This window comes from Scyliorhinus torazame, chromosome 5, assembly GCF_047496885.1.
Source record: "Scyliorhinus torazame isolate Kashiwa2021f chromosome 5, sScyTor2.1, whole genome shotgun sequence".
Taxonomy (NCBI): Eukaryota; Metazoa; Chordata; class Chondrichthyes; order Carcharhiniformes; family Scyliorhinidae; genus Scyliorhinus; species Scyliorhinus torazame.
The window spans coordinates 105,063,144-105,090,067 of NC_092711.1; the positions used below are offsets into that span (position 1 = coordinate 105,063,144).

General features: G+C 48.7%; 2 protein-coding genes across 8 annotated transcripts; one reads left to right on the plus strand and one right to left on the minus strand.

Annotated features, from left to right (window-relative positions):
• Positions 1-1,353: 1,353 nt before the first annotated feature.
• LOC140421557 (uncharacterized) lies at positions 1,354-10,101 on the minus strand. 3 transcript variants are annotated; one of them, XM_072506339.1, is made up of 4 exons: positions 10,033-10,101; positions 9,366-9,455; positions 5,783-5,904; positions 1,354-2,729 (listed from the first exon to the last, which is right to left on the minus strand). In XM_072506339.1, the coding sequence occupies exon 4, from the start codon at positions 2,616-2,618 to the stop codon at positions 1,575-1,577; it is 1,044 nt and encodes a 347-aa protein (XP_072362440.1). In that variant the 5' UTR covers positions 2,619-2,729; positions 5,783-5,904; positions 9,366-9,455; positions 10,033-10,101; the 3' UTR covers positions 1,354-1,574. The 3 variants fall into 3 exon arrangements, with proteins under 3 accessions (XP_072362440.1, XP_072362438.1, XP_072362439.1); XM_072506337.1 differs by having other exon boundaries at positions 5,790-5,904; positions 10,033-10,100; XM_072506338.1 differs by having other exon boundaries at positions 5,790-5,904; positions 9,349-9,455; positions 10,033-10,098.
• Positions 9,868-25,571, plus strand: LOC140421573 (uncharacterized). 5 transcript variants are annotated; one of them, XR_011946911.1, is made up of 3 exons: positions 9,868-9,925; positions 13,223-13,708; positions 23,631-25,569. XR_011946911.1 is itself a non-coding variant. In XM_072506369.1 (3 exons), exons 1-3 carry the CDS (start codon positions 10,232-10,234, stop codon positions 23,672-23,674), a joined length of 636 nt encoding a protein of 211 aa, XP_072362470.1. In that variant the 5' UTR covers positions 9,959-10,231; the 3' UTR covers positions 23,675-25,571. The 5 variants fall into 5 exon arrangements, 1 of the variants encoding a protein (XP_072362470.1); XM_072506369.1 differs by lacking the exon at positions 9,868-9,925 and adding an exon at positions 9,959-10,361 and having other exon boundaries at positions 13,223-13,684; positions 23,631-25,571; XR_011946910.1 differs by lacking the exon at positions 9,868-9,925 and adding an exon at positions 10,279-10,361 and having other exon boundaries at positions 23,631-25,568.
• Positions 25,572-26,924: the final 1,353 nt, after the last annotated feature.

Here is a 26,924-nt window from a genome sequence, read left to right on the forward strand (position 1 = left end):
CTTTGGACTGTGGGAGGAAACTGTAGCACCCGGTGGAAGCCCACACAGACACGGGGAGAAAGTGAAAACTCCACACGGACAGTCACCCAAGGTCAGAATTGAACCCGGGTCCCTGGCGCTGTGAGACAGCTGTGCTAACCACCTTGTCAGCCTGGCTGGATGTCTTTTGGCAGGAATTCGTCAAAAAGCTGTTTCAAATGGTTTGTTTTCCCTTGTCCTCATACAATTCTGCTCTGCATTAAATACTATTACTCTCCTTTAACTATCTTACAGTGAGAGCAAAATACCTTTCTTGTGGTCCAAATGGTAGCCAGATCAGACCTGAACTCAAAATGCTTTCGCAAAATGTCTGAATACCGTAGCTCCACCCAGCAATGACATCATATCCCAAGCTATAAACAAATTAACTCCCCAAGCTGAAAACACATTAACTCCCCAGGGATTCCCCCTTGTCAAACAGCATTGCATTACCCCAGGCTGAAAACACATTAACTCCCCAGGGATTCCCCCTAGTCAAACAACATTGCATTACCCCAGACTGAAAACACATTCCACTGGTTAATTTCACCTCTGGCTCCTAAAAACTTTCTGGTCTTGCAAAACAAGGTTCTTTTTAAAAACATGACTACAGCAGTCAGACACACTGTAACCCTAGCTGTTAACCCTTAAATTGCCAAATACTTATAATCTAATATATCTAAAATCCTGCATTCGTTAGTGAGCCTGGCCACTGCCCAAGATACTGGGACCATTCAGAGGGAGATAGAATATAGGAATTAGGAGCAGCGCCAGGCAATTCAGCACTTCGAGCCTGCTCCACCATTCAGTCAGATCATGGCTGATCTCTTCCTGGTTTCAAATCCACCTGTCGACCTGTTCCTCATATCCCTCTAACCCGTTAAGATAAACAAAGATCTCGAGACAGACACCACCTTGAACTTTTGATAAGATCACCTGAAAGTCTATGAATGGGTTGTAATCATAGGGAACGTGTGCATGATAATGGGATACCAGTGCGAGTGGACAGATTTATTTATTAGGCGTGGATTAACTAACATGCGGATGTGCATAGTGAGTCTGGGCTGAAGAACAGGTTTCAAGACTTGCTCAGTGAATTGGACACTAGAACATCTCTAATGGTTCCTTCTCTTCCCCAGTGATGAGAAACAATATCTCCAAGCATCCGTCAAGCATCTTCCCTGTAATCGAGGTCACACTGATGAACCTGTCGTTCCCTGGCTCTGATTTGGAAAACGTGAACGACGTGAGCTATATTCCAATCTCGGAACAATCCCTGACTCTATTGAGCTTTAGACGATATGGGCAACGGACTCACAGAGTCAGACAAGGGTATTTCACACAAATCTAATTTATTTGACTTTTAGCCAGAATATTAGCCCCTGTAAATGGGCTGGAGTTTGTCATCAGCAGAAAGAGACCCAAATGAACATGGTTCAGTCCTGAATGTGAGTAACAGCAAAATCCAATCACTATGGTTACTTGTGGCCTCGTTGGTGTCTCAGCAGGTGGGATAACTGAGTGAATCCCTTCCCACACTCGGAGCAGGTGACTGGTCACTCGCCAGTATGAATTTGACAATGGTTCTGCAGGGTGGATGACTGAGTGAATCCCTTCCCACACTCTGAGCAGGTGAACGGTCTCTCCCCAGTGTGAATTTGCTGATGTGCAGTGAGGTGAAATGATCGTCTGAACCCAGTCCCGCAGTGAGAGCACCTAAACGGTCTCTCGTCAGTGTGAACACGTTGATGGCTTGTCAGATTCCCAAAACTTTTATAGCACTTCCCACAGTCTGGACATTGAAACGGTCTCTCATCAGTGTGAACTCGCTGGTGATTCAACAGGCGGGCTGAAATAGTAAATCCCTTCCCACACTTGGAGCAGGTGAATGGCCTCTCGCCAGTGTGACTTCGCTGATGTACAGTGAGGTCAGATGATCGTCTGAACCCAGTCCCGCAGTGAGAGCACCTGAACGGTCTCTCGTCAGTGTGAACACGTTGATGGCGCATCAGTTCCGCAGAACTTTTAGAGCACTTCCCACAGTCTGGACATTGAAATGGTCTCTCATCAGTGTGAACTCGCTGGTGATTCAACAGGCGGGCTGAAATAGTAAATCCCTTCCCACACTTGGAGCAGGTGAATGGCCTCTCGCCAGTGTGACTTCGCTGATGTACAGCGAGGTCAGATGATCGTCTGAACCCAGTCCCACAGTGCGGGCACCTAAACGGTCTCTCGTCAGTGTGAACACGTTGATGGCTTGTCAGACTCCCAGAACTTTTACAGCATTTCCCGCAGTCTGCACATTGAAACGGTCTCTCATCTGTGTGAATTCGCTGGTGACTCACCAGGTGGGATGACTTAGTGAATCCCTTCCCACACTTAGAGCAGGTGAATGGTCTCTCCCCAGTGTGACTGCGTCGATGAATTTCCAGCTTGGATGGGACAGTGAATCCTTTCCCACAGTCCGCACATTTCCACGGTTTTTCCTCAGTGCGACTGCATTTGTGGCTTGTGAGGCCTGATGATTGACTGAATCCTCGTCCACACACACAACACGTGTACGGTTTCCCCGCACTGTGAACAATGCTTTCTCCTTCCATGTTCAATGATATTCCGATGATGTTCAGGGTATGATAAATTGAGGACTCTGTCGGATCTTGATGTGAGCTTGGTTTGATTCTCCAGACTTTGAAGCCTCCTCTTCGACCACCCTGTGAAATGGATTGAAAACAGAAAATAGGGAGTGAGAGGTTGGTGAGGTTGTGAAATTGAGCTGAATGAACCTGGTCATTTGTGGGGCCGACCCCAGGAAAAAGTGACCATGAAAACTGCCGAATTGTCATAAAAACCCAACTGGCCTCTTTGGGAGGAGAGAGAAAGAGGTGATGAGGGATTCTGTGTATCTACAAGACATATTAAGAGAGTAGTTGGCAAAGCAAATTCGATCTTGAGCTTCATAAACAGTAATATTGACACCAAAACTATGCTTCTGGTGGTGATTAGCACTATTGCCTCACAGCGCCAAAGACTAGGGTTCAATTCCTGCCTTGGCGACTGTCTGTGTGGAGTTTGCACTTTCTCCTCGTGTCTGCGTGGGTTTCCACTTGGTGCTCAGGTTTCCTCCCATAGTTCAAAGAAGGGCAAGTTAGGTGGAGTGGCCTTGATAAATTGCCCCTTAGTGTCCAGGGATGTGCATGTTCGGTGGGGCAATGGGGCTACAGGGACAGGGTAGGAGTGTGGGCCTAGGCATGGTGTCCTTTCAGAGAATAGGTGTAGACTCGATGGGCCAAATGGCCCCCTTCTGCACTGTAGGAATTCTATGGTTCCAATTCTATTCTATGAATCTTTATAAAGCTCTGGTCACCACGCTTCAGGAAGGATGTGAAGGTTCTTGGAGAAGGTGCAGAGGAGATTTACCAGAATGGTTCCAGCAAAGGAGGTTGAGTGGAGATTTGATTCAGGTACACAAGATTATACCAGGTTTCGATCAGGTGGACAAAGAAACTGTTTTCATTCACTGATCATACAAGCAGTCGGGACACAGATTTAAAGTTTTGGGTAAAACCTGGATTGAACTATACAAGATCCTGAGGGGTCTTGACAGGGTGGATGTGGAGAGGATGTTTCCTCTTATGGGAGAATCTGGAACAAGGGGGTCATTGTTGCAAAATAAGGGGGCACCCATTTCAGATGAGGATAAGGATTTGTTTTTCTCTTGAGGGTTGCAAGACAGGGGGTGGTACAGTGCTCAGCACTGCTGCCTCACAGCACCAGGGACCCGGGTTCAATTCCCACCCTGACTGTGTGGAGTTTGCACTTTCTCCCGTGTCTGTGTGGGTTTCCTCCGGATGCCCCGGTTTCCTCCCACAGTTCAAAGATGTGCAGGTCAGGTTGAATTGGTTCGAATGGTATTCGCTGGAGTTCAGAAGAATGAGAGGGGATCTCACAGAAACGTATAAAAAGTGGGTGGTACAGTGGTTAGCACTGCTGCCTCATGTAGCTGAGGACCCGGGTTCGATGCCGGCCCACTGTCTGTGTGGAGTTTGCACATTCTTCCTGTGTTTGCGTGGGTCTCACCCCCACAAATCCAAAGATGTGCAGGGTAGGTAGATTGGCCATGCTAAAATTGCCCCTTAATTGCAAAAAAAGAATTGGGCACTCTAAATTTATGTTAAAAAACAAACAGGGCGAGTAGATTCAGGAAGGATGTTCCCGATAGTGGGTGTGTCCAGAAATAGGGGTCACAGTCTGAGGATACGGGGTCGACCATTTAGGACAGAGATGAGGAAAAATGTCTTCACTCAGAGAGTGGTGAGCCTTTGGAATTCGTCGCCACAGGAACTAATGAAGGCCAAAACATTGCATGTTTTCAAGAAGTAGTTAGATACAGCACTGAGGGTGAAGGGGATCAAAGGATATGGGGGAAAGCGGGATTAGGGTATTGAGCCTAATCAGCTCTGATCGTAATGAATGGCAGAGCAGGCTCGAAGGGCCAAATGGTCTCCTCCTGCTCCTATTTTCTACGTTGCTCCGTATCTATGCATGTAAATGGTCCAGGAGGTATGAGGAAGAATGTTTTCACACAGCCAGTGGCAATGACCTTAAACTTGCTGCCTATGACGGAGTTTGGAAATAGACACAATAAATCTTTTTTTTTTTAATTGGATAGAAACCTGAGAGAAATAAAGCTGTGAGGATACAGAGACAGAGCAGGAGAATGACTCTGACTGGATTGCTCCAGATAATAATAATAGTCTTTATTAGTGTCACAAGTAGGCTTACATTAACACTGCAATGAGGTTACTGTGAAAATCCCCAAGTCACCACACTCCGGCACCTGTTCGGGTATATAGAGGAAGAATTCAGAATATCCAATTCACCTAACAAGCACGTCTTTCGGGACTTGTGGGAGGAAACCGGAGCACCCGGAGGAAACCCACAGCAGACACGGGGAGAACGTGCAGATTCCGCACAGACAGTGACCCAAGCCGGGAATCGAACCCGGGTCCCTGGCGCTGTGAAGCAACAGTGCTAACCACCGCGCCGATTAGAGAGCGAGCATGGACTCAATGGACCGAATGCCCTTCACGGCCCATAATGTTTTTTTTTTTATTTTTAAAAATAACTTTATAGTACCCAATTCATTTTTTCCAATTAAGGGGCAATTTAGCGTGGTCAATCCACCTAACCTGTACATCTTTGGGTTTTGGGAGCGAAACCCACGCAAACACGGGGAGAACTTGCAAACTCCACATGGACAGTGATCCAGAGCCGGGATCGAACTTGGGACCTCGGCGCTGTGAGGCAGCAGTGCTAACCCACTGCGCCACCGTGCTGCCAGCTGACACTTTTGTCCAATCTCGCCTTGTAATTTAACATCTGGGGGTTCAGATATCACTCAGGTAAATCTGTGCTACACTCGCTCCAAGGCCATTCTGGTTTAGCACATTGGGCTAATTCGCTGGTCTTTAAAGCAGACCAAGGCAGGCCAGCAGAACGGTTCGATTCCCGTACCAGACTCCCCGAACAGGCGCCGGAATGTGGCGACTAGGGGCTTTTCACAGTAACTTCATTTGAAGCCTACTTGTGGCAATAAGCAATTTACATTTCATTTCATTTTCATTTCATTCTCTCCTTCCTCAGGTTTGTTGCCCAGAACAGAACACAGTTCTCCAGGTTTGGCCTAACCAGGGTTTGTGAATCTCGGGGCTTTTCCAGTCACACTGAGACCTGAAATCTTCCCTCACAGACAGAACAGTCAAACCTTTTACCTTCCACACCCAGATGCTGCTGATATTCAGGTTCTGATGAATCGAGTGACTCTGTCAGATTGTGATGTGACGTTTGGTTTGCGTTCCCGTCTGTTAAACGTCCACTTCCATTATCCTGTAAATTTACAGAAACCTCACTGTCAGTTTAGGGTCGAAATTCACAACATTCTCTCCTCGCCAACTTTGATTAAATGTATTCCTGGAGGTTTGATCACATGACCTGCCCCCATCCTCCAGCCATTAATCGGTCAACACATCCATCCTTGTGACACATTGCCTTCCTCGGCCAATTAGGAAGCAAAAGGACTCATTACCTTACAGGACAGTGATTGACTGTCAGCCAAATAACCTTTACCCCATTTTCAATATTTTTATATCCACTGAAGAGAAATGTTCAAAGAAAATTACATTAAAATCTTCTTTACTGTCGTAATGATTTCCCAGACACGATTCTCACCAAGACAGAAGGTTAAATTTGAATTCATTTAAAGTCTATTGAAGACCCTGAAACAATTGTTGGTTGTTGCAAAGTCCCACCTGATGCACTCATGTCCTTCAGTGAAGGAAATCTTCTATCCTTACCTGGTCTGGCCTCCATGTGACTCCAGATCCACAGTCAGCTGGTTGACTCTCTGAGATGCTCTCTGAGATACACTCAGTTGAAGGGCAATTAGTGATGGGCAGTGAATGCTGGCCCAGCCAGCGACACCCACATCCCGTGAATGAACAGAAAATAAATTCTGCCATCCTTACCTGGTCTGGCCGACACGATTCCAAACCACAGCAATATGGTTGACTCTTTAAATGCCCTCCGAGATGGCCGAGCAAGTCGCTCAGTTCCAGGGAAATTAGGGATGGGCAATAAATGTTGGCCCAGCCAGTGACTCCCACAAATTATTAAAATAAAATCCTGGAGACTCCAGTCAGTCAATCCGGGAGAGTTGGCATCCGGTCCAGGCTCGTAGCGCAAAATAATAATAATCACTTAATGTCACAAGGAGGCTTCAATGAAGTTACTGTGAAAAGCCCCTAGTCGCCACATTCCGACGCCTGTTCGGGGAGGCTGAAACGGGAATTGAACCCGCGCTGCTGGTCTTTTTCTGCATTACAAGCCAGCTGTCTTAGCGCACTGTGCTAAAGCAGCCCCTTCCCTGCGGCATCTTGTCCTCTGTAAAGATGGCGGCCGGTAACCCAGGCCTGGCACCGCTCAGCTCTCACTCTGTTCGGTGCTGTTTAAGGCGGGACCATTAACATTTTCCTCGGGAGTTGAAGCCTCCACGGGGTATTTATGAAGCCTCCCGGCTCACTCCGCAGCTTCTATTGCTCCCCAGTCACCCACCGGCTCCAATCCTGAAAGTCACTCGATTGTCTCTTTCCCTCTCCTCGCACCATCAGCGTCAACCTGAACTGCGCATGCGCCAGTCACAGCCCGAACGCCGCATGCTCCAGTCACAGCCGGACTCTGTGCATGTGCGAGAGGTTCTGTCATGTGGATAGAGCACATTCTCAGCTGCTACACATGTTGGGCAATAAACCCGCCATTGAAATGGATATTTTTGATATAAATTATGCTTTGCAAACTGATTATGTAGCCACTGGGTTGGCCACTTCCCAACTTAAAATGGAGATCCGCAAAGAATGCAGGGAAATTCAGTCAAGCCAGGAAAAAAATTAACAGGTGCAAAGTTTCCTGTTTATTAGAACTTGCAGAAACCCAGACAGCCCTGAAACCAAAGCCATCTGCATATTAATGAGCGATCCCCGGGAACAATTGGAAACATTTAAGGGAAATAAGGCCAAGCCAGACTCCTCGGCGCCAGCAGACAAAGGAAGGCCAATGGACACTCAGGAACCGCCCAGCGATCAGGCAACCACTCCAGGGTTGGAGAAATCGATCCAAGTGATTGCAAAGTAGTCCAATCACTTGGGACCAGGTACGGGGTCCGCCCCGAAAGGCAGGAAGCCCCTGGGGACTATAAAGTAAAGCCCCCAAGTTCAAATTGTCCTTCTTGACAGGGTCAGTCAGCAGCTCAAAACAATCCTTGACAGTGACCTGCCTAGCTGCCGCATCAACCAAGTAAGTCTCCAGTCAATGCACGCTACCAGATAGGCGCTCCTAGCTACCAGTCTATACCAGCTTTGAATCCTGCAGACTCAGAATCAAACAAAAGGCCATTTGTTCCCCTGACCTGGTGGGGCCAGTTCCAAAGCTAAGTATAGGCCTTTTAGTGTGAGAGATAGTCTAGTAAGTAGAGTCTAGGACTGCATTCTGAAATATGTTTTATCCTCGCAGTAGGCAATATCATTGTTTTTATTTTCATGTTGTCCTGAGAAGGGCTGTCCCGGCAGCAGCAAGCTGGTGAATGGGAGTGAGATGGGAGGTGAAGCTGCAGTTTTGGATGGTTCGACAAGTTCAGAGTCTGGGCCGCAGCCTGGGGGGTGGGTTTCGATCTTGGGTTTGGTTTCAATTTGTGTGTGTAGGTTGGGCGTTGGTGAGAAATGGTGGGGGAGGGGTTGGCTCACTGATGATGACTATAGAACTGATTTTGTTTTACTCTGATGGTGTGTGTGTGTGGCGGCCATCTTGGGTGGACCGTTGGCCTGTACTTTTCGAAGATTTGCTGGATAGTCCCTCATGGTGAAAATGGCTGATTCCGTGATGGGGGGTAGGGGGGGGGAGGAGAGACCCCTGCTTCAACTGGTCAACTGAAACGTAAGGGGATTAGGTGGACCAGTGAGGGTTCAGGATTTTCGCTTACCTAAAAATCTAAATGCTGGTCTGGTGTTCTTGCAGGAGACTCACTTGCGGGTTAGAGATCAGACCAGACTGCGGAGGGGTGAGCCAAGTGTTTCACTTGGGCTTTGATGAAGGGCTCAAGACGATGCAATTCTAATCAATAAACGGGTCCCTCTTTCGGTCACTGAGATCATTGCGGACACTAATGGGAGATACGTGGTGGTCAGTGGGTCGTTGGCGGGTAAATTGGTGGTGCTGATGAATGGCTATGCTCCTAACTGGGACGATGTGGTATTTAAAAAAAAAACATTGGTGGGATCCATCCCAGACCTGAATACACATCAATTAATTCTTGGAGCAAACTTCAATTGTGTATTGGATCCTAAAATGGACTGGTCCAAGCCCATTCAACCACTACAAATACACAAAAATGGAGTGAAATCTGGACGGACCACCTGGCATGACCCAGGCACCGGAAACAACAACAGCAAACCCGGCAAAAGATAAAGAAATCTGTTCCCATCTGCAGATGGGGCTGTTTAGCACAGGGCTAAATCGCTGGCTTTGAAAGCAGACCAAGGCAGGCCAGTAGCACAGTTCGATTCCCATAACAGCCTCCCCGAACAGGCACCGGAATGTGGCGACTAGGGACTTTTCACAGTAACTTCATTTGAAGCCTACTTGTGACAATAAGCGATTTTCATTTTCAGATTGTAAAAGGATTATGGGACACAGATTTATGATTGTGAGCAAGATCCATAGGGGAGATATGATGATGACATTTTACACAGTGAGTGGTAATGATCTGAACTCAATGCTTACACACAAAGGTTGATTACCTCCAGATCCTGATAATCCGAATGGTGCTGTCGGAATTTGATGTGAGGATTACTTATCTGTTTCCTGTCTGCGAATCCCTTTATAAGTCCCTGTGAAAGAATTTTACAAAATTAAAAACTGTCAGTCCAGGATAGAAATTCACTACATTCTCCCCTCTTGCTTATGGGTCCAGGATGATCGCTCATGCCCCCCTGATTTTAGGGTGATGTTGACTCAGGGTTGTGAGATGCCCTGGGCCTTCATGTGACTGAACAGAGCCGCAGAGCTTTGGACACATGGGGTAGGATGTCTAATGAGACAGTAAAATCCGGAGAACAGGTTTTCTTTCATTTCTGCCCCCGCTTTGCATCATCAATAAGACATTGGGACTCAAAGACTAATCCAGTTTGATGGACAAGTTGTCTCCATTCTGAACAATGGGGAACAAGCTCCTCCCACTCATTGAAACATCGGCCAAAGACGGCAGACGCGCATGCGCCCTGATGCACATTCAATAAAGATGGCGGCCGTTAACCCGAGCTGAAGATGAGAGGCTGCAGCCCCGCTCGGTACAAACTAGGTCGTATAAACTCTTTTCCGAAGATTGCGGCTTACAAAAACTTTACACAACGTTTTCGCCCACTCCCGCGATCTCTCGCTCCCTCCATATTGTTAAACGCCCCTTACCAATTTCGGATCTGAAGCCACAGCTCTTCTCGATCGCCATTACCCACACTGCGCATGCTTCAATCACAGCGGACCCGCCCCTCATTCACTCCGATTGGTGGGAGGACGAGCTGCCCTCAATGGGTCCCCCAATGCTGCCCTCTCTTCCCATTGGTCCGGCGCTGCTGCCAATCACTCCCTGGGCATTGTGATTCGGAACATGCGCGGTGCAACTGCTGTAGTTGAACAGCTGAGCGCAGGCGCGGGGACGGAGTTTGGAGCATGCGCATTTCCAGTGTTGGCCTCGGGAAGAGTCCTTTGTCCTGGAGAAGCGGAGTCAGCGTCAGGCGGTGGGTGGGAGGATTTGAAAACACTTTGTGGATCCGCAAACCCTTCACCATCATTGTCAGCTCCCTGGTTTGCAGCTGCGGGGCTTCTCCCTCCCGGGAACAGGCCCAGGTTAACGGGCACCATCCTGCTTCAGACACTGGAGGATGGTTCACATCAGAGGAGGGGGGAGGGGGCGATAAGAAATAAGAGCTTCCACTTTGCACTCAAATCAATGAGGACTCTGATCTCTGGCAAGGAAGGAAACCCTGGCAGGTGGGCGGGGAGGATTCAAAAACACCCGCTGGAGGCCCCAAACCCCCAATAAGAACCCATAGATCCCGAGTTTGCAGCTCCCGGGCTTGTTTGCTTCATGTCGGGCCATAACAAAGAGATCTAGGAGTACAGGTTCATAGCTCCTTGAAGGTGGAGTCGCAGGTGGACAGGGTGGTGAAGAAGGCATTCGGCATGCTTGGTTTCATTGGTCAGAACATTGAATACAGGAGTTGGGACGTCTTGTTGAAGTTGTACAAGACATTGGTACGGCCACACTTGGAATACTGTGTGCAGTTCTGGTCACCCTATTATAGGAAGGATATTATTAAACTGGAAAGAGTGCAGAAAAGATTTACTAGGATGTTGCCGGGACTTGATGGTTTGAGTTATAAGGAGAGGCTGGATAGACTGGGACTTTTTTCCTTGGAGCGTAGGAGGCTTAGGGGTGATCTTATAGAGGTCTATAAAATAATGAGGGGCATAGATAAGGTAGATAGTCAATATCTTTTCCCAAAGGTAGGGGAGTCTAAAACTAGAGGGCATAGGTTTAAAGTGAGAGGGGAGAGATTCAGAAGGGCCCAGAGGGGCAATTTCTTCACTCAGAGGGTAGTGAGTGTCTGGAATGGGCTGCCAGAGGTAGTAGTAGAGGCGGGTACAATTGTGTCTTTTAAAAAACATTTAGATAGTTACATGGGTAAGATGGGTATAGAGGGTTATGGGCCAAGTGCGGGCAACTGGGACTAGCTTAATGGTAAAAACTGGGCGGCATGGACTGGTTGGGCCGAAGGGCCTGTTTCCATGCTGTAAACTTCTATGATTCTATGATCTGGTGGAGCAGCAGGGTGGGCGGGGCTCCAGTGATCAGGAGAGAAAATGATTGATTGTATTTTCACTCTGTCAGAGAAAGTTTTTTTTTATTAAATATTTTATTGAAAATTTTTGGTCAACCAACACAGTACATTGTGCATCCTTTACACAATATTATAACAGCACAAATAACAATGACCTATTTTATAAACAAAAAATGAATAAATAATAAAAATGAAAACTAGCCCTAATTGGCAACTGCCTTGTCACAAGTAACACTCTCCAAAAATATAATTTAACAGTCCAATATATAATTATCTGTGGCAACGACCTATACATACTATACAGTATATATTAACAACCCTGAGAGTCCTTCTGTTTCCTCCTCCCCCCCCCCCCCCCCCCCACCCCCCCCCCCCCCCCCCCACCCCTCCCCGATCCTGGGCTGCTGCTGCTGCCTTCTTTTTCCCATTCCGTCTATCTATCTGCGAGGTATTCGACGAACGGTTGCCACCGCCTGGTGAACCCTTGAGCCGACCCCCTTAGGACGAACTTAATCCGCTCTAGCTTTATAAACCCCGCCATGTCATTTATCCAGGTCTCCACCCCCGGGGGCTTGGCTTCTTTCCACATTAGCAATATCCTGCGCCGGGCTACTAGGGACGCAAAGGCCAAAACATCGGCCTCTCTCGCCTCCTGCACTCCCGGCTCTTGTGCAACCCCAAATATAGCCAACCCCCAGCTTGGTTCGACCCGGACCCCCACTACTTTTGAAAGCACCTTTGTCACCCCCATCCAAAACCCCCGTAGTGCCGGGCATGACCAAAACATATGGGTATGATTCGCTGGGCTTCTCGAGCACCTCGCACACCTATCCTCCACCCCAAAACATTTACTGAGCCGTGCTCCAGTCATATGTGCCCTGTGTAATACCCTAAACTGAATCAGGCTTAGCCTGGCACACGAGGACGACGAGTTTACCCTGCTTAGGGCATCTGCCCACAGCCCCTCCTCGATCTCCTCCCCCAGCTCTTCTTCCCATTTCCCTTTTAGTTCATCTACCATAGTCTCCCCTTCGTCCCTCATTTCCCTATATATATCTGACACCTTACCATCCCCCACCCATGTCTTTGAGATCACTCTGTCCTGCACCTCTTGTGTCGGGAGCTGCGGGAATTCCCTCACCTGTTGCCTCGCAAAAGCCCTCAATTGCATATACCTGAATGCATTCCCTTGGGGCAACCCATATTTCTCGGTCAGCGCTCCCAGACTCGCAAACTTCCCATCCACAAATAGATCTTTCAGTTGCGTTATTCCTGCTCTTTGCCACATTCCATATCCCCCATCCATTCCCCCCGGGGCAAACCTATGGTTGTTTCTTATCGGGGACCCCCCCAAGGCTCCAGTCTTTCCCCTATGCCGTCTCCACTGTCCCCAAATCTTCAGTGTAGCCACCACCACCGGGCTTGTGGTGTAGTTCCTTGGTGAGAACGGCAATGGGGCTGTCACCATAGCCTGTAGGCTAGTCCCCCTACAGGACGCCCTCTCTAATCTCTTCCACGCCGCTCCCTCCTCCTCTCCCATCCACTTACTCACCATTGAAATATTAGCGGCCCAATAATACTCACTTAGGCTCGGTAGTGCCAGCCCCCCCCTATCCCTGCTACGCTGTAAGAATCTGTCAGAGAAAGTTAAGGGACAGCCTGCTTGAAGCCATTGGAGCAGTTCCGTCGAAACTAGAAATGTTTGTTCTGAATTTCTATCCTGTACTGACAGTGACGTTTGTAAACTCCTTTTACAGGATATTTGAAATCTACAGGCGTGAAATCATCCAACCTGGAAACCCACAAGGACATCGACACCATAGAGAAACTGTGGAAATGTGGGCACTGTGGAAAGGAATTCCATTCCCCATCCCAGCTGGAAATTCATCAGCGCAGTCACACTCGGGAGAGGCCATTCACCTGCACTGTGTGTGGGAAGGGATTTAATCGATCGTTCAACCTTCGCACACACCAACGAATTCACACTGGAGAGCGGTCGTTCACCTGCTCTGTGTGTATGAAGGGATTCAGCAGTTCATCATACCTGCTGAAACACAAGTGTGGTCACACTGGGGAAAAGCCATTCATCTGTGCCATGTGTGGAAAGGGATTCACTAATTCAACTGACCTCCTGACACACCAGCTCCATGTGTGGGAACAGATACACTCAGTCACAAAACCTTGTGAGACACCAGCGAGTTCACAAGTAACTTCTGAAGGTAGATTCTCCTGTCATTGATCAGGTAATCACATCCAGGACTGACCCATATTCATCCTGATAGTTGTGGTTAATTTCTGCTGCTGTTAATAACCACTAAAATCAACTGGAATTAACTATTCACGTATTTGTTCTGCAAGTTAAGAGATAATAATTGATCAGACATGGTCTAACTGAATGGTAGAACAAACTCAAACGGCTGAACAACCTACTCCAGTTCATAGAATCATAGAATTTACAGTGCAGAAGAAGGCCATTCAGCCCATCGAGTCTGCACCGGCCCTTGGAAAGAGCACCCTCCTCAAGCCCCATGCCTGCACCTTATCCCCCTTTATCCCCGTAATCCAGTAACCCCTCCTAACCAGTTCCTGTGTAGTTTCCCCTGAGATTTCACCCACTCTCTAATTCTGCTCCAGTGCTGAAGCCACTGGTGAATTGTCTCTTCCTCAGCTCTCCCATCACTTTCCATTCATCAGCTGGTGTTTGAGTCCAGGTTTATTAGGGACATGGGAACAGGAGGAGGTCATTTATCCCCCTCAAGCCTGTTCTCTTATTCATCGAGGTCCTGGCTGATCTGTGGCCTAACTCCATTTAGCCAGATATTATTTTAATCCTGACTTCCCCAGTCTGTTACAATGTGATTTAAAACAAACTTTTGTTTACATCAGACCATTAATGTAGGAGAGTGTCCCGAGGAAAATCTCAAAAACATCAACTAGACAGAAACTGACACTGAGGGGCACACACTGACATAGTGGTTAGCACTGCTGCCTCACGGCACCGAGGCCCCTGGTCCGATACTGGCCGCAGGTCACTGTCCATGTAGAGTTTGCACATTCTCCCCGTTTCTGCGTGGGTCTCACCCCCACAACCCAAAGATGTGCAGGGTAGGTGGATTGGCCATGCTAAATTTCCCCTTCATTGGAAAAAAAACCTGACACTGAGTCACACAATGGGAAGGATGTGATTGCACTGGAAAGGTTGCAGAGGAGAGTCACCATGATGTTGCCTGGGCTGTTTTACGAGCAGAGAAAGCTGAGGTGGGGTATAATTGAAGTGTACAGAATTATAAAGGAAATAGGGTAGAGTAGATAGGAGGAAACGTTTCCCCACAGTACAATAATAATCTTTATTGTGACAAGTAGGCTTACATTAACACTGCAATGAAGTTACTGTGAAAAGCCCCTAGTCGCCACATTCAGGCACCTGTTTGGGTACAGAAGGAGAATTCTGAATGTCCAAATTACCCAACAGCATGTCTTTCGAGACTTGTGGGAGGAAACCGGAGCACCCGGAGGAAACCCACGCAGTCGCGGGGAGATTGTGCAGACTCCACACAGACAGTGACCCAAGCCAGGAATTGAACCTGGGACCCTGGAGCAGTGAAGCAATAGTGCTACCGTGCCGCCGGTGAGGGGTCAATAACCAGGGGGCACAGTTTTACGGTCAGGGGCAAGAGATTTAGAGGGAATTTGAGGAAAGCTTTTTCACCAGAGGGTGGTGGGCATCTGGTACTCACTGCCTGAAAGGTTGGTCGAGGCGCGAACCCTCACAATATTTAAGAAGCATTTAGATGAGCATTTGCAATGCCAGAGCCGACACGGCTACGGACCGAGTGCTGGGAAATGTGAGTAAAATGGATAGGTGCTTAATGGCAGGTGCATACACGATGGCCTGAAAGCCCTCTTTCTATGCTGTAAAACTCCATGACTAAGGGGATGTTAAGAGGGCTGACTAAAGGTTTGGTTAAAGATGTAGGTTTTTAGGAGTTTGTTAAAGGGAGATATCTGTGGACAGGCAGATAGGGTCAGGGAGGGAATTCCAGGGTAGGGGGCGATGACTGAAGGCACAGTGAATGGGGCTGAGAGACTGAAGGATGTGTAAGAGGCCACAGTTGGACGAATGCAGAGCGCTCTGAGAATGTCTGACTGGAGGAGGTTACAGATAAAGGAACGCTGTGAGGCCCTGAAGAGATTTGAACAGGAGCTGAGAAGTTTAAAATTGAGGCTTTGATGAAGCCGGGGCCGCTGATGAAGTCAGTGAGCGCAGTTGTGATGGGTGAGTGGGATTTGGGGATAATCAGGGAAAAGGGCGGCAGAGTTTGGATGAGGTCATTAGAATAGACAAGCAGGCTGACCACACAGAAACACTGATCAAGGGAGGGGTGGGGAGATCGAGATGGGGGTCATCACAGGACATGGGGAACCTAATGTCCTGTCTTCAGATGGTGGCACCAAGGGGCAGCAGATCGATGAGGGGCAGAGGGGCCATCAATAGGTCGTTGGGAGACACCAAAGGACATGGAGTGAGAAGAGAAGCCATTGTTGGAGATTGATTGGCTCTGATTGGATCGGTCTGAGTGGAGCCGAGTGAGGTCAGTGGCTCTCAGCTGGACAGTGGGGGAGAGGTAATGGAGGACGGTGCTCTCGTCTGGGAGGTCAGGAGGTATGAGGAGGGATAGTGACCCACAGTCGCGGAGGATGTCAGAGCCAATTCCAGAGTGACTGATGAATAAATTCATTTTGACATTGTTCCAGGGATCAAATTGGAGACCCAGGTATAGGTGTATGGAACATTCAACAAAGTTGATGTGGGAATTGTTAACACACCTGCAAAAAGTTTTGCAACGTTCTGGGTGCGGCGATGACCAGCTAAGTCGCACGTTTCGGCAGCTCCCGGTGGAACGGACTTTTGGGCTCTTGATAGGAGCCCCAACGGCAATTTTGACGGCTAAAAACACTGTGCGGTAAACCAGAAGGGAATCCCCCCTGGATACGGATGGAAAAAGGAGGAGAAAGTGGCCGGATTGCAGTGGATCCTTTAGAACAGCGGCAAGGAAGGCAAGCAAAAACCAAGATGGCGTCGGAAGGTGGCAGTTTAATATGGGGCCCTGAACAACACGAGTTTTTGAAACGCTGCGTGGAAGAACTTAAAAAGGAGATGAAGAAGGAGCTGTTGGCCCCGATATTACAGGCGATTGAAGGGCGAAAAGATGAGCAAAAGACCCAGGAGCGGGAGCTTCGGGTCGTGAAGGCAAAGGCTGCCGAGAACGAGGACGATATACAGGGCCTGGTGGTGAAGACGGAGATGCATGAGGCACACCATAAACGATGTGTCTAAAGACTGGAGGTGCTGGAGAATAATGCGAGGAGGAATAATTTAAGGATTCTTGGTCTTCCTGAAGGAGCAGACGTCGGGGCATATGTGAGCACGATGCTGCACTCGTTAATGGGAGCGGAGGCCCCGGCGGGTCCGCTGGAGGTGGAGGGAGCATACCGAGTGATGGCGCGAGGACCGAGAGCAGGAGAAATTCCTAGAGCCATAGTGGTGAGATTCCTCTGTTTTAAGGACAAAGAGATGGTCCTTAGATGGGCAAAGAAAACTCGGAGCAGTAGGTGGGAGAACGCGGTGATCCGCGTATATCAAGACTGGAGTGCGGAGGTGGCGAGAAGGAGGGCGAGCTTTAATCGGGCCAAGGCGGTGCTTCACAAAAAGAAGATAAAATTTGGAATGCTGCAACCGGCAAGACTGTGGGTCACATATCAAGGGAGGCACCACTACTTTGAGACGGCGGATGAGGCGTGGACTTTTATTGTGGAAGAAAAACTGGAATAAGCGGGTTATTAAAAAAGAACGTTTGAAACAAAGTGGTGGGGCGAGTATGGGGGGCGAAGAGGGGGGGAAAAAGGGGGGGGAAAGATGAGTTTTATGTTATTAATCCTGCGATGCGGTAACTTTTCTCTCTTCCACAGGTGGTGGTGGAGGGAGGAAGGGAGGTGGAGGAGATGGGGCGTTGGCCATGGGGAGCGGGGCCAAAAGGGAAGCGCGGGCTTTGTTCCCGCGCTATGATAATCATGGTGGGAATAGGGAAGCAAGAAGGATAGGGCGTCGCACGGTGCGAGCCGAGGTCACGGGGGGGAAGCCGAGGTCGGCCAGAGTTTGCTGACTTCTGGGAGCAACATGGGGGGTGTAACTACGCTAGTGGGGGATCTAGCGGGGGGGGGGGGGGTGGGAGGGGGGAGCTACTGGGTTGCTGCTGCTGGAGAGGGGGGGAGCCGGAATGGGGGTGGGTGGGCGGGGGGGCACCGCCTGGGGGGGACACAGCTGCGTGGGAACCGGGTGAGGAGCTGGAAAAAGGGGATGGCTAATCGACAAGGGGGTGGGTAAAAAAACCCCAACCCGGTTGATCACGTGGAATGTGAGAGGGCTGAACGGGCCGATAAAGAGGGCACGAGTACTCGCATACCTTAAGAAACTTAAGGCAGACGTGGTTATGTTACAAGAGACGCACTTGAAACTTATAGACCAGGTTAGACTACGCAAAGGATGGGTGGGGCAGGTGTTTCATTCGGGGCTAGATGCAAAAAACAGGGGGTGGCTATACTAGTGGGGAAGCGGGTTATGTTTGAGGCAAAGACCATAGTGGCGGATAGCGGGGGCAGATACGTGATGGTGAGTGGCAAATTACAGGGGGAGGCGGTGGTCTTGGTAAACGTATATGCCCCGAACTGGGATGATGCCAATTTTATGAGGCGCATGCTAGGACGCATCCCGGACCTAGAGGTGGGAAAGTTGGTAATGGGGGGAGATTTTAATACGGTGCTGGAGCCAGGGCTGGACAGGTCGAGATCCAGGACCGGAAGGAGGCCGGCTGCAGCCAAGGTGCTTAAAGATTTTATGGAGCAGATGGGAGGAGTAGACCCGTGGACACTTAGCAGACCTAGGAGTAAGGAGTTTTCGTTTTTCTCCTATGTCCACAAAGTTTATTCGCGAATAGACTTTTTCGTTTTGGGAAGGGCGTTGATCCCGATGGTGAGGGGGACGGAGTATACGGCTATAGCCATTTCGGATCACGCTCCACATTGGGTAGACTTGGAGATAGGGGAGGAAACAGAAGGGCGTCCACCCTGGAGAATGGACATGGGACTAATGGCAGATGAAGGGGTGTGTCTAAGGGTGAGGGGGTGCATTGAAAAATACTTGGAACTCAATGATAACGGGGAGGTCCAGGTGGGAGTGGTCTGGGAGGCGCTGAAGGCAGTGGTTAGAGGGGAGCTGATATCAATCAGGGCACATAAAGGAAAGCAGGAGAGTAGGGAACGGGAGCGGTTGCTGCAAGAACTTCTGAGGGTGGACAGGCAATATGCGGAGGCATCGGAGAAGGGACTGTACCCAAAGGTTACACGTAGAATTTGACTTGCTGACAACGGGTACTGCAGAAGCACAGTGGAGGAAGGCACAGGGAGTACAGTATGAGTATGGGGAGAAGACGAGCAGGTTGCTGGCCCATCAATTGAGGAAAAGGGGAGCAGCGAGGGAAATAGGGGGAGTGAGGGATGAGGAAGGAGAGATAGAGCGGGGAGCGGAGAGAGTGAATGGAGTGTTCAAGGCATTCTATAAAAGATTATACGAAGCTCGGCCCCCGGATGGGAAGGAGAGAAATATGTGCTTCCTGGACCGGCTGGAATTTCCTAAGGTGGAGGAGCAGGAGAGGGTGGGACTGGGAGCACAGATCGAGATAGAGGAAGTAGTGAAAGGAATTAGGAGTATGCAGGCGGGGAAGGCTCCGGGACCGGATGGATTTCCAGTCAAATTTTATAGGAAATATGTGGACTTGCTTGCCCCGATACTGATGAGAACCTTTAATGAGGCGAAGGAAAGGGGACAGCTGCCCCCGACTATGTCGGAGGCAACGATATCGCTTCTCCTAAAGAAGGAAAAAGACCCGCTGCAATGCGGGTCCTATAGACCTATTTCCCTCCTAAATGTAGACGCTAAGATTCTGGCCAAGGTAATGGCAATGAGGATAGAGGATTGTGTCCCGGGGGTGGTCCATGAGGACCAAACTGGGTTTGTGAAGGGGAGACAGCTGAATACGAATATACGGAGGCTGCTAGGGGTAATGATGATGCCCCCACCAGAGGGGGAAGCGGAGATAGTGGTGGCGATGGATGCCGAGAAAGCATTTGATAGAGTGGAGTGGGATTATTTGTGGGAGGTGTTGAGGAGATTTGGCTTTGGAGATGAGTATATTAGATGGGTACAGCTGCTGTATAGGGCCCCGATGGCGAGCGTGGTCACGAATGGACGGGGGTCTGCGTATTTTCGGCTCCATAGAGGGATGAGGCAGGGATGTCCTCTGTCTCCATTATTGTTTGCACTGGCGATTGAGCCCCTGGCAATAGCATTGAGGGGTTCCAGGAAGTGGAGGGGAGTACTCAGGGGAGGAGAGGAACACCGGGTATCTCTTTACGCGGACGATTTATTGGTGTATGTGGCAGACCCGGCGGAGTGGATGCCAGAGATAATGCGGATACTTGGGGAGTTTGGAGAATTTTCAGGATATAAGCTGAACATGGGGAAAAGTGAGCTGTTTGTGGTGCATCCAGGGGAGCAGAGCAGAGAAATAGAGGACTTACCGTTGAGGAAGGTAACAAGGGACTTTCGCTACTTGGGGATCCAAATAGCCAAGAATTGGGGTACATTGCATAGGTTAAACTTAACGCGGTTGGTGGAACAGATGGAGGAGGACTTCAAGAGATGGGACATGGTATCCCTGTCATTGGCAGGGAGGGTACAAGCGGTTAAAATGGTGGTCCTCCCGAGATTCCTCTTTGTGTTTCAGTGCCTCCCGGTGGTGATCACGAAGGCTTTTTTCAAAAGGATTGAGAAGAGTATCATGAGTTTTGTGTGGGCCGGGAAGACCCCGAGAGTGAGGAAGGGATTTTTGCAGCGTAGTAGGGATAGGGGGGGCTGGCGCTACCGAGCCTGAGTGAGTACTACTGGGCCGCCAACATCTCAATGGTATGTAAGTGGATGGGAGAAGAGGAGGGAGCGGCGTGGAAGAGATTGGAGAAGGCGTCCTGTAGGGGGACTTGCCTACAAGCCATGGTGACGGCGCCGTTGCCGTTCTCACCGAAGAAATACACCACAAGCCCGGTGGTGGTGGCTACTCTGAAAATTTGGGGGCAATGGAGACAGCATAGGGGAAAGACGGGAGCCTCGGTGTGGTCCCCGATAAGAAATAATCATAGGTTTGCTCCGGGGAGAATGGATGGGGGATTTGGAACATGGCAAAGAGCAGGAGTAACACAATTGAGAGATCTGTTTGTAGATGGGACGTTTGCAAGTCTGGGAGCGCTGATCGAAAAATATGGGTTGCCCCAAGGGAATGCATTCCGGTATATGCAACTGAGGGCTTTTACGAGGCAACAGGTGAGGGAATTCCTGCAGATCCCGATGCAGGAGGTGCAGGACAGAGTGATCTCAAAGACATGGGTGGGGGACGGTAAGGTGTCAGACATATATAGGGAGATGAGAGACGATGGGGAGATTATGGTAGACGAGCTGAAAGGGAAATGGGAAGAAGAGCTGGGGGAGGAGATTGAGGAGGGGCTGTGGGCTGATGCCCTAAGTAGGGTAAGCGCATAGTCCTCGTGTGCCAGGCTAAGCCTGATACAATTTAAGGTGTTACACAGGGCGCATATGACTGGAACCAGAGGGATTCTCAGGGATGTTAATATATAAGTATAATATGTATAGGTTGTTGTTATAGATAATTGTACATTGGACTGTTAAAACATATTTTTGGAGAATATCTATCTGGGACAAGGCAGTTGCCATTTAGTTTTGTTTTTGTTTACATATTATTTATTTCTTGTTTATAAAACTGGCCATTGTTATTTATATTGTTATATTACTGTGTAAAGGATACACAATGTACTGTGATGGTTGGCCAAAAATTTTCAATGAAATATTTTTAAAAAACATTTTGCAACATTTTACTGTGACAAAGGCACTGTATAAAACATGCTGTAGTTACTGAAGACTGGGATGGTATTCAGTTATTCATTGGGTGGATACAATCATAATACAGAAAGGCTGTTCGCCAGTTGTATGCAGAAAAAAATTAATTCCGTTTTCACACTTACTGACATCAGCACAGTCACACTGGAGGCAGACTGTTCAGATACTTCGCAGTTAACACTCCAGCTTCAAAACGTCAATAGATTTGTTACACGATTGGTGCATTGTGATTGGTGAGAGGCTGTTTAAATGTCATATGTGTGGAAAAAGATTCATTCATCCCACTTGATCACTCACGAGTTGTTTCAAATTTGACTAGCTTCTAATGTTATTAATATCCAGGACGGGGTGGAATGTGGTGCAGTGGTTAGCACTGGGGCTGTGGCGCTGAGGACCCGGGTTCGAATCCCGGCCCTGGGTCACTGTCCGTATGTCTGCGTGGGTTTCACCCCCACACCCCAAAAGATGTGCAGGTTAGGTGGATTAAATTGCCCCTTAATTGGAAAAAATAAATTGGGTACACTAAATTAAAAAAATATATATATATATTCAGGACAGCACTATGGTACAGAACCAATCCACTGGAGCTTTCCAAACAATTAATTCCTAATTTCCCACCTGGGCCCTTCAGCTAATCGGATCACAAATGATAATTTAGACTTCACCAAGATTGTGTCAGAATGCAACCGATCTTCCCGACAAGGAGAGACTGCGCATGCGCCCGGACTGCTGTGATTGGAGCATGCGCAGTTTGGTTATTGAAAAACCATGTTTCGGCCTCATTCCAAATTCCAAAGAATTCTCGGTTCCTCCGAGACTTTTGTTGGAGCCGGTTTAACGGCCGCCATTTTTACCGAGTTAAGGGCGCATGCGCGGTGCTCCCTGTCCTGTCAGCAGGAGGAGAGTATGTTGTGAATTTCTCTCCTGGACTGACAGGGATGGATTCTGGAAACTCCTTTTACAGGGGGTTGGTCAGAAGGAGGGGGCTTGCAGAAGAGAAACCAATGTCTTTTTCTTGTGGAGCATTTTACTGGAGTCATGTTTTGAGCATTTACAAATTCTTTCTCCCTATTCGGTCATGTGAGTGGATTGTAGATTGCTGTGAGTGTTAGACTTTATTGCCTTTCATTCACCCTCTGCTTCCACGCCGAGTTCCAAGCTGCAGGCTCCAGCTGCTCAATGTCTGCCTCCAGTGGGGATGTGGGGCAGCTGTCAGGCGCAGTAATCTCAAAGGGTTGGAGGAAATTATACTCTGTAATATACAATACTCCATATGCTTCACCCAATGTCTATGTATTTATCGTATGTCCTATGTTTTTCATTTATGGAATGATCTGCCTGGACAATACGCAGAACAATCCTTTTCACTGTACCTCGGTACACGTCTCAATTTTATGTAGGGTTGAAGGTGGGAGGTGGCCAGGTGTGTGTTAGAATAATCAAGTTTAAAGGTAACAGTTGCGTATATATATTTACAAGTTTTAGAAGCAGACAACCTGAGGCAGGGGTTAAGTGAGACAATGTTACTGAAGTGGAAATAGGCAGTCTTAGTGATGGTGCAGATAATCATCTCTGATCAGGTATGACACCAAGGCTCTCAACCGTCTTATTCAGCTTCAGAAAGTTGCTGGGGAAAGGGATGGAGTTGGCAGCCAGGGTTGAAGCGGGTCTGAAGACAATGGCTTCAGTTTTTCCAATATTTAATTGGAGGAAATTTCTGTTCATGCAGCACTAGATGTCAGAGAAGTCAGGATGATGTGTGAGTTGGGGGGAACTTGGAGATGGTGTTCTTCACATAAACCTGCTACTCTCGTCCATCTAGGTGGTAGGGGCCGAGGGTTTGGAAGACTGTGTCTGGTTGTAGATATATAGATCTTTCTCTTTCAGCCCCTGCTTTTCCCACTTCTCCCTCCGTCTCCCACAGAGACCAGCGTCTTGTGTCCGTCCAGACTGGGTGGCAGCCTCCCTTTCCTGAAGGACATGAGTGATCCAGTTGGGCTTCTGCAACAATCCAACAGTTTTCCTGGTCACTTTTTTCTGAGTGCTGATCCCACAAATTACCATTCATTCAGCTCAGTTTCAGAAACTGTTTTTGTGGTTTCTTTCTCACTTTTTCTTTCTGTTTTAAATCCATTTCACAGGATGTAAGAAGGGGAAGGACTTACAGTCGGGAAACTCAGCCTAATCATTCCGTCAAATGTGACAGTTGCTGATGTTTTTGTAACCTGAATATCATCGGATTTTGAACGTAGAACTGAAAAGCACCGTTCACAGTGAGGAGAAACCGCTTTCTGGGTGGATGAGGTTTCCGCCAACATCTGACCTGTCAAAACAGCAGTCACTCCATGGAGAAACCATGGAAATGTGGGGACTGTGGTAAGGGATTTAGTTACCCATCTAAGCTGGAAATTCATCGGCGTAGCCACACTGGGGAGAGACCGTTCACCTGCTCCGAGTGTGGGAAGGGATTCACTTCTTCATCCTACCTGTTGACACATCAGCGAGTTCATACTGGGGAAAGACCGTTTAAATGCCCAGACTGTGGGAAGTGCTCCAAAAGTTCCGGTGTACTGATGCTCTATCAACATGTTCACCATCAGGAGAGACCATTCAGGTGCTCTTACTGTGGGACTGGGTTCAGACAATCATATAACCTCATTGTACACCAGCGAGTTCACACTGGGGAGAGGCCGTTCACCTGCTCTGATTGTGGGAAGGGATTCACTCAGTCATCCAACCTGCTGAAACATCAAAGAATTCACAACTAACTCTAATGGTTGGATTCTGCTGTTAATCACATCCAGACTGAAATATGTGAAATGGGTCTGTTTCTGCTGATATTGATAAATACAGGGCAGCATAGTAGCACAATGGTTAGCACTGTTACTTCACACAGGCGGCACGGTAGCACAGTGGTTAGCACAATTGCTTCACAGCTCCAGGGTCCCAGGTTCGATTCCCGGCTTGGGTCACTGTCTGTGCGGAGTCTGCGCGTTGTCCCTGTGTCTGCGTGGGTTTCCTCTGTGTGCTCCGGTTTCCTCCCACAGTCCAAAGATGTGCAGGTTAGGTGGATTGGCTATGCTAAATTGCCCTTAGTGTCCAAAATTGCCCTCAATGTTGGGTGGGGTTACTGGGCTATGGGGAGGGGGTGTGGGCTGGAGTAGACTGCTCTTTCGAAGAGCTGGTGCAGACCCGATGGGCCGAATGGCCTCCTTCTGCACTGTAAATTCTATGATATAGCGCCAGGGACCCGGGCTCGATTCCCTGCTTGGGTCACTCTTTGTGTGGAGTCTGCACGTTCTCCCCATGCCTGCATATGTCTTAGTATTGATTGAATGGTATAATTATGGACATGTGCTTGTTAGTATTGCAATTAGGTCAGCATATCGATGCTGTAATTGGTTAACTACAATCATGGGAGACAAATTAGGTAATTGGAACCACCAGTTGTGATTGAGTATCGATGGGCGAAAAACAAATGCAAACCTCTGATTGGTATATGTAAATTACCTTTCTGTAAGACGACCTGAAGGTATAATAATGAATTGTTTAGGGAGTCTGCATGCTGTTCTTGGGAGATAGCTCCCATATGCATATGTCTAAATAAAAACCGGAGAGAAAGATAGTCCATGTGTTGCCTGGTCAATTAAATGAACAGAAAGTTCGATATCTTCACTGATGTGTTGGGTGTTCTGGATCACATACAGGTCACCAACACTTGAAATAGTGCAACACTATTTTATTGAATCATTAACTGTTTAAACTTACTGTGGGTTAATACGATACTAGCTTTAACTAAAGACCTTTGCCTTGTCCTAACCAGTCGATGCACTCAGCACGTGATGAATGTCTGAGTTGTAGACTGTGAGCTCTGTCCTCCTAGCTAGCTGCAACTCGAATGAGCGGGAACTCTGATGCCCCCTGTCTTTATAGTGCGTGTGATCTCACTGGTGATTGGCTGCGGTGTTGTGTGTGTGTTGATTGGTCCCACTGTGTGTCCATCAGTGTGCGTCTGCACCATGATATACTGATGTATATTGTGACATCCCCCATTTATAAAAAATGTACCTGCATGGCAATAAATAGTGTATGGTGAATGTTCCTGACTACGTGTGAAATATTTACAGGACTATGTACATAAAAACTAAGCTATTTATATGGGAAGGTACCTGGTGCAGAAAAACAGTGTGTCACAAGAATAACGAGATGAACACTATATACAAACCACTTGAACGATTAAACGGAAGAACAGAACAAATCAGAAAGTCCATAAGTCCACAAAGTTCACAAATTAAGTCTCTGAGGTGGACGACGAATTCTGGTTGACCGCCTCAAGGGTGGGATGGGAGCCGCTGGCTGAGGAGCGGGCTGGACTGTGTCAAAGTGAGGAGGATGCAGAGTGACCGGAATCTCTGCATAGTCCAGGTCAGGATCAACAGGAGGGTGTGGCAATGGTGGAGGATCACGTAGCGATCATGGAACGAGACAAAGGGCACGTTGATTGCGGCGCAGAATGGAGCCATCCGGTAGACGAACCAGGAACGAGCGGGGGGCCACCTGCCGAAGAACCACAGCGGTTGCAGACCAGCCACCATCCGGAAGATGGATGCGGACGTTGTCATCTGGAGCTAGAGCAGGGAGATCAGCTGCACGGGAGACATGAGCCGCCTTGTGCTTAACACGAGACAGTTGCATTTGTTGAAGGACCGGAACGTGGTCGAAGTCTGGGACATGAACGGACGGCACCGTCATCCTCAGGGTGCGACCCATGAACTGCTGGGCTGGCGACAGGCCAGTGGACAGTGGGGCCGAGCGATAGACCAGCAGGGCGAGGTAGAAATCAGACCCAGCATCGGCAGCCTTGCAGAGGAGCCGGTTGACTATGTGGACGCTTTGCCTTTGGATTGGGGGTACAGGGGACTGGATGTCACATGCACAAAGTTGTACCTCCTGGCAAAGTTGGACCATTCCTGGCTTGCGAAGCAGGGGCCATTGTCCGACATCACAGTGAGTGGGATGCCGTGTTGAGCAAAGGTGTCCTTCCTTACAGGCACGGATGACTGCAGACGATGTGATGTGTAAACATATCACCTCCGGGTAGTTTGAAAAATAGTCTACAATCAGGACATAGTCCCTGCCCAGCGCGTGGAACAGGTCGATGCCGACCTTGCACCAAGGGGACGTGACCAACTCATGGGGCTGTAGGGTCTCACGTGGTTGGGCCGGCTGGAAGCGCTGACAAGTGGGGCAGTTGAGCACTGTGTTGGCGATGTCGTCATTGATGCCGGGCCGGTATACTGCCTCTCGGACCCGTCGGCGGCACTTCTCCACGCCAAGATGGCTCTCGTGTAGCTGTTCCAAGATGAGCTGGCGCAGGCTGTGCGGGATGACAATGCGGTCCAGTTTCAGAACACCATCGACTACCACCAGATCAT

What these genes read in the sequence shown, in the direction of transcription:
- LOC140421557 (XM_072506339.1), bottom strand. Translation starts at nt 2,618, where the DNA reads ATGGAAGGAGAAAGCATTGTTCACAGTGCGGGGAAACCGTACACGTGT.
- LOC140421573 (XM_072506369.1), top strand. Translation starts at nt 10,232, where the DNA reads ATGCGCGGTGCAACTGCTGTAGTTGAACAGCTGAGCGCAGGCGCGGGG. An exon ending in AGCGGAGTCAGCGTCAGGCG is followed by an intron (nt 10,362 to 13,222) that starts GTGGGTGGGAGG and finishes CTCCTTTTACAG; the next exon opens with GATATTTGAAATCTACAGGC. An exon ending in TTCACAAGTAACTTCTGAAG is followed by an intron (nt 13,685 to 23,630) that starts GTAGATTCTCCT and finishes TCCATTTCACAG; the next exon opens with GATGTAAGAAGGGGAAGGAC.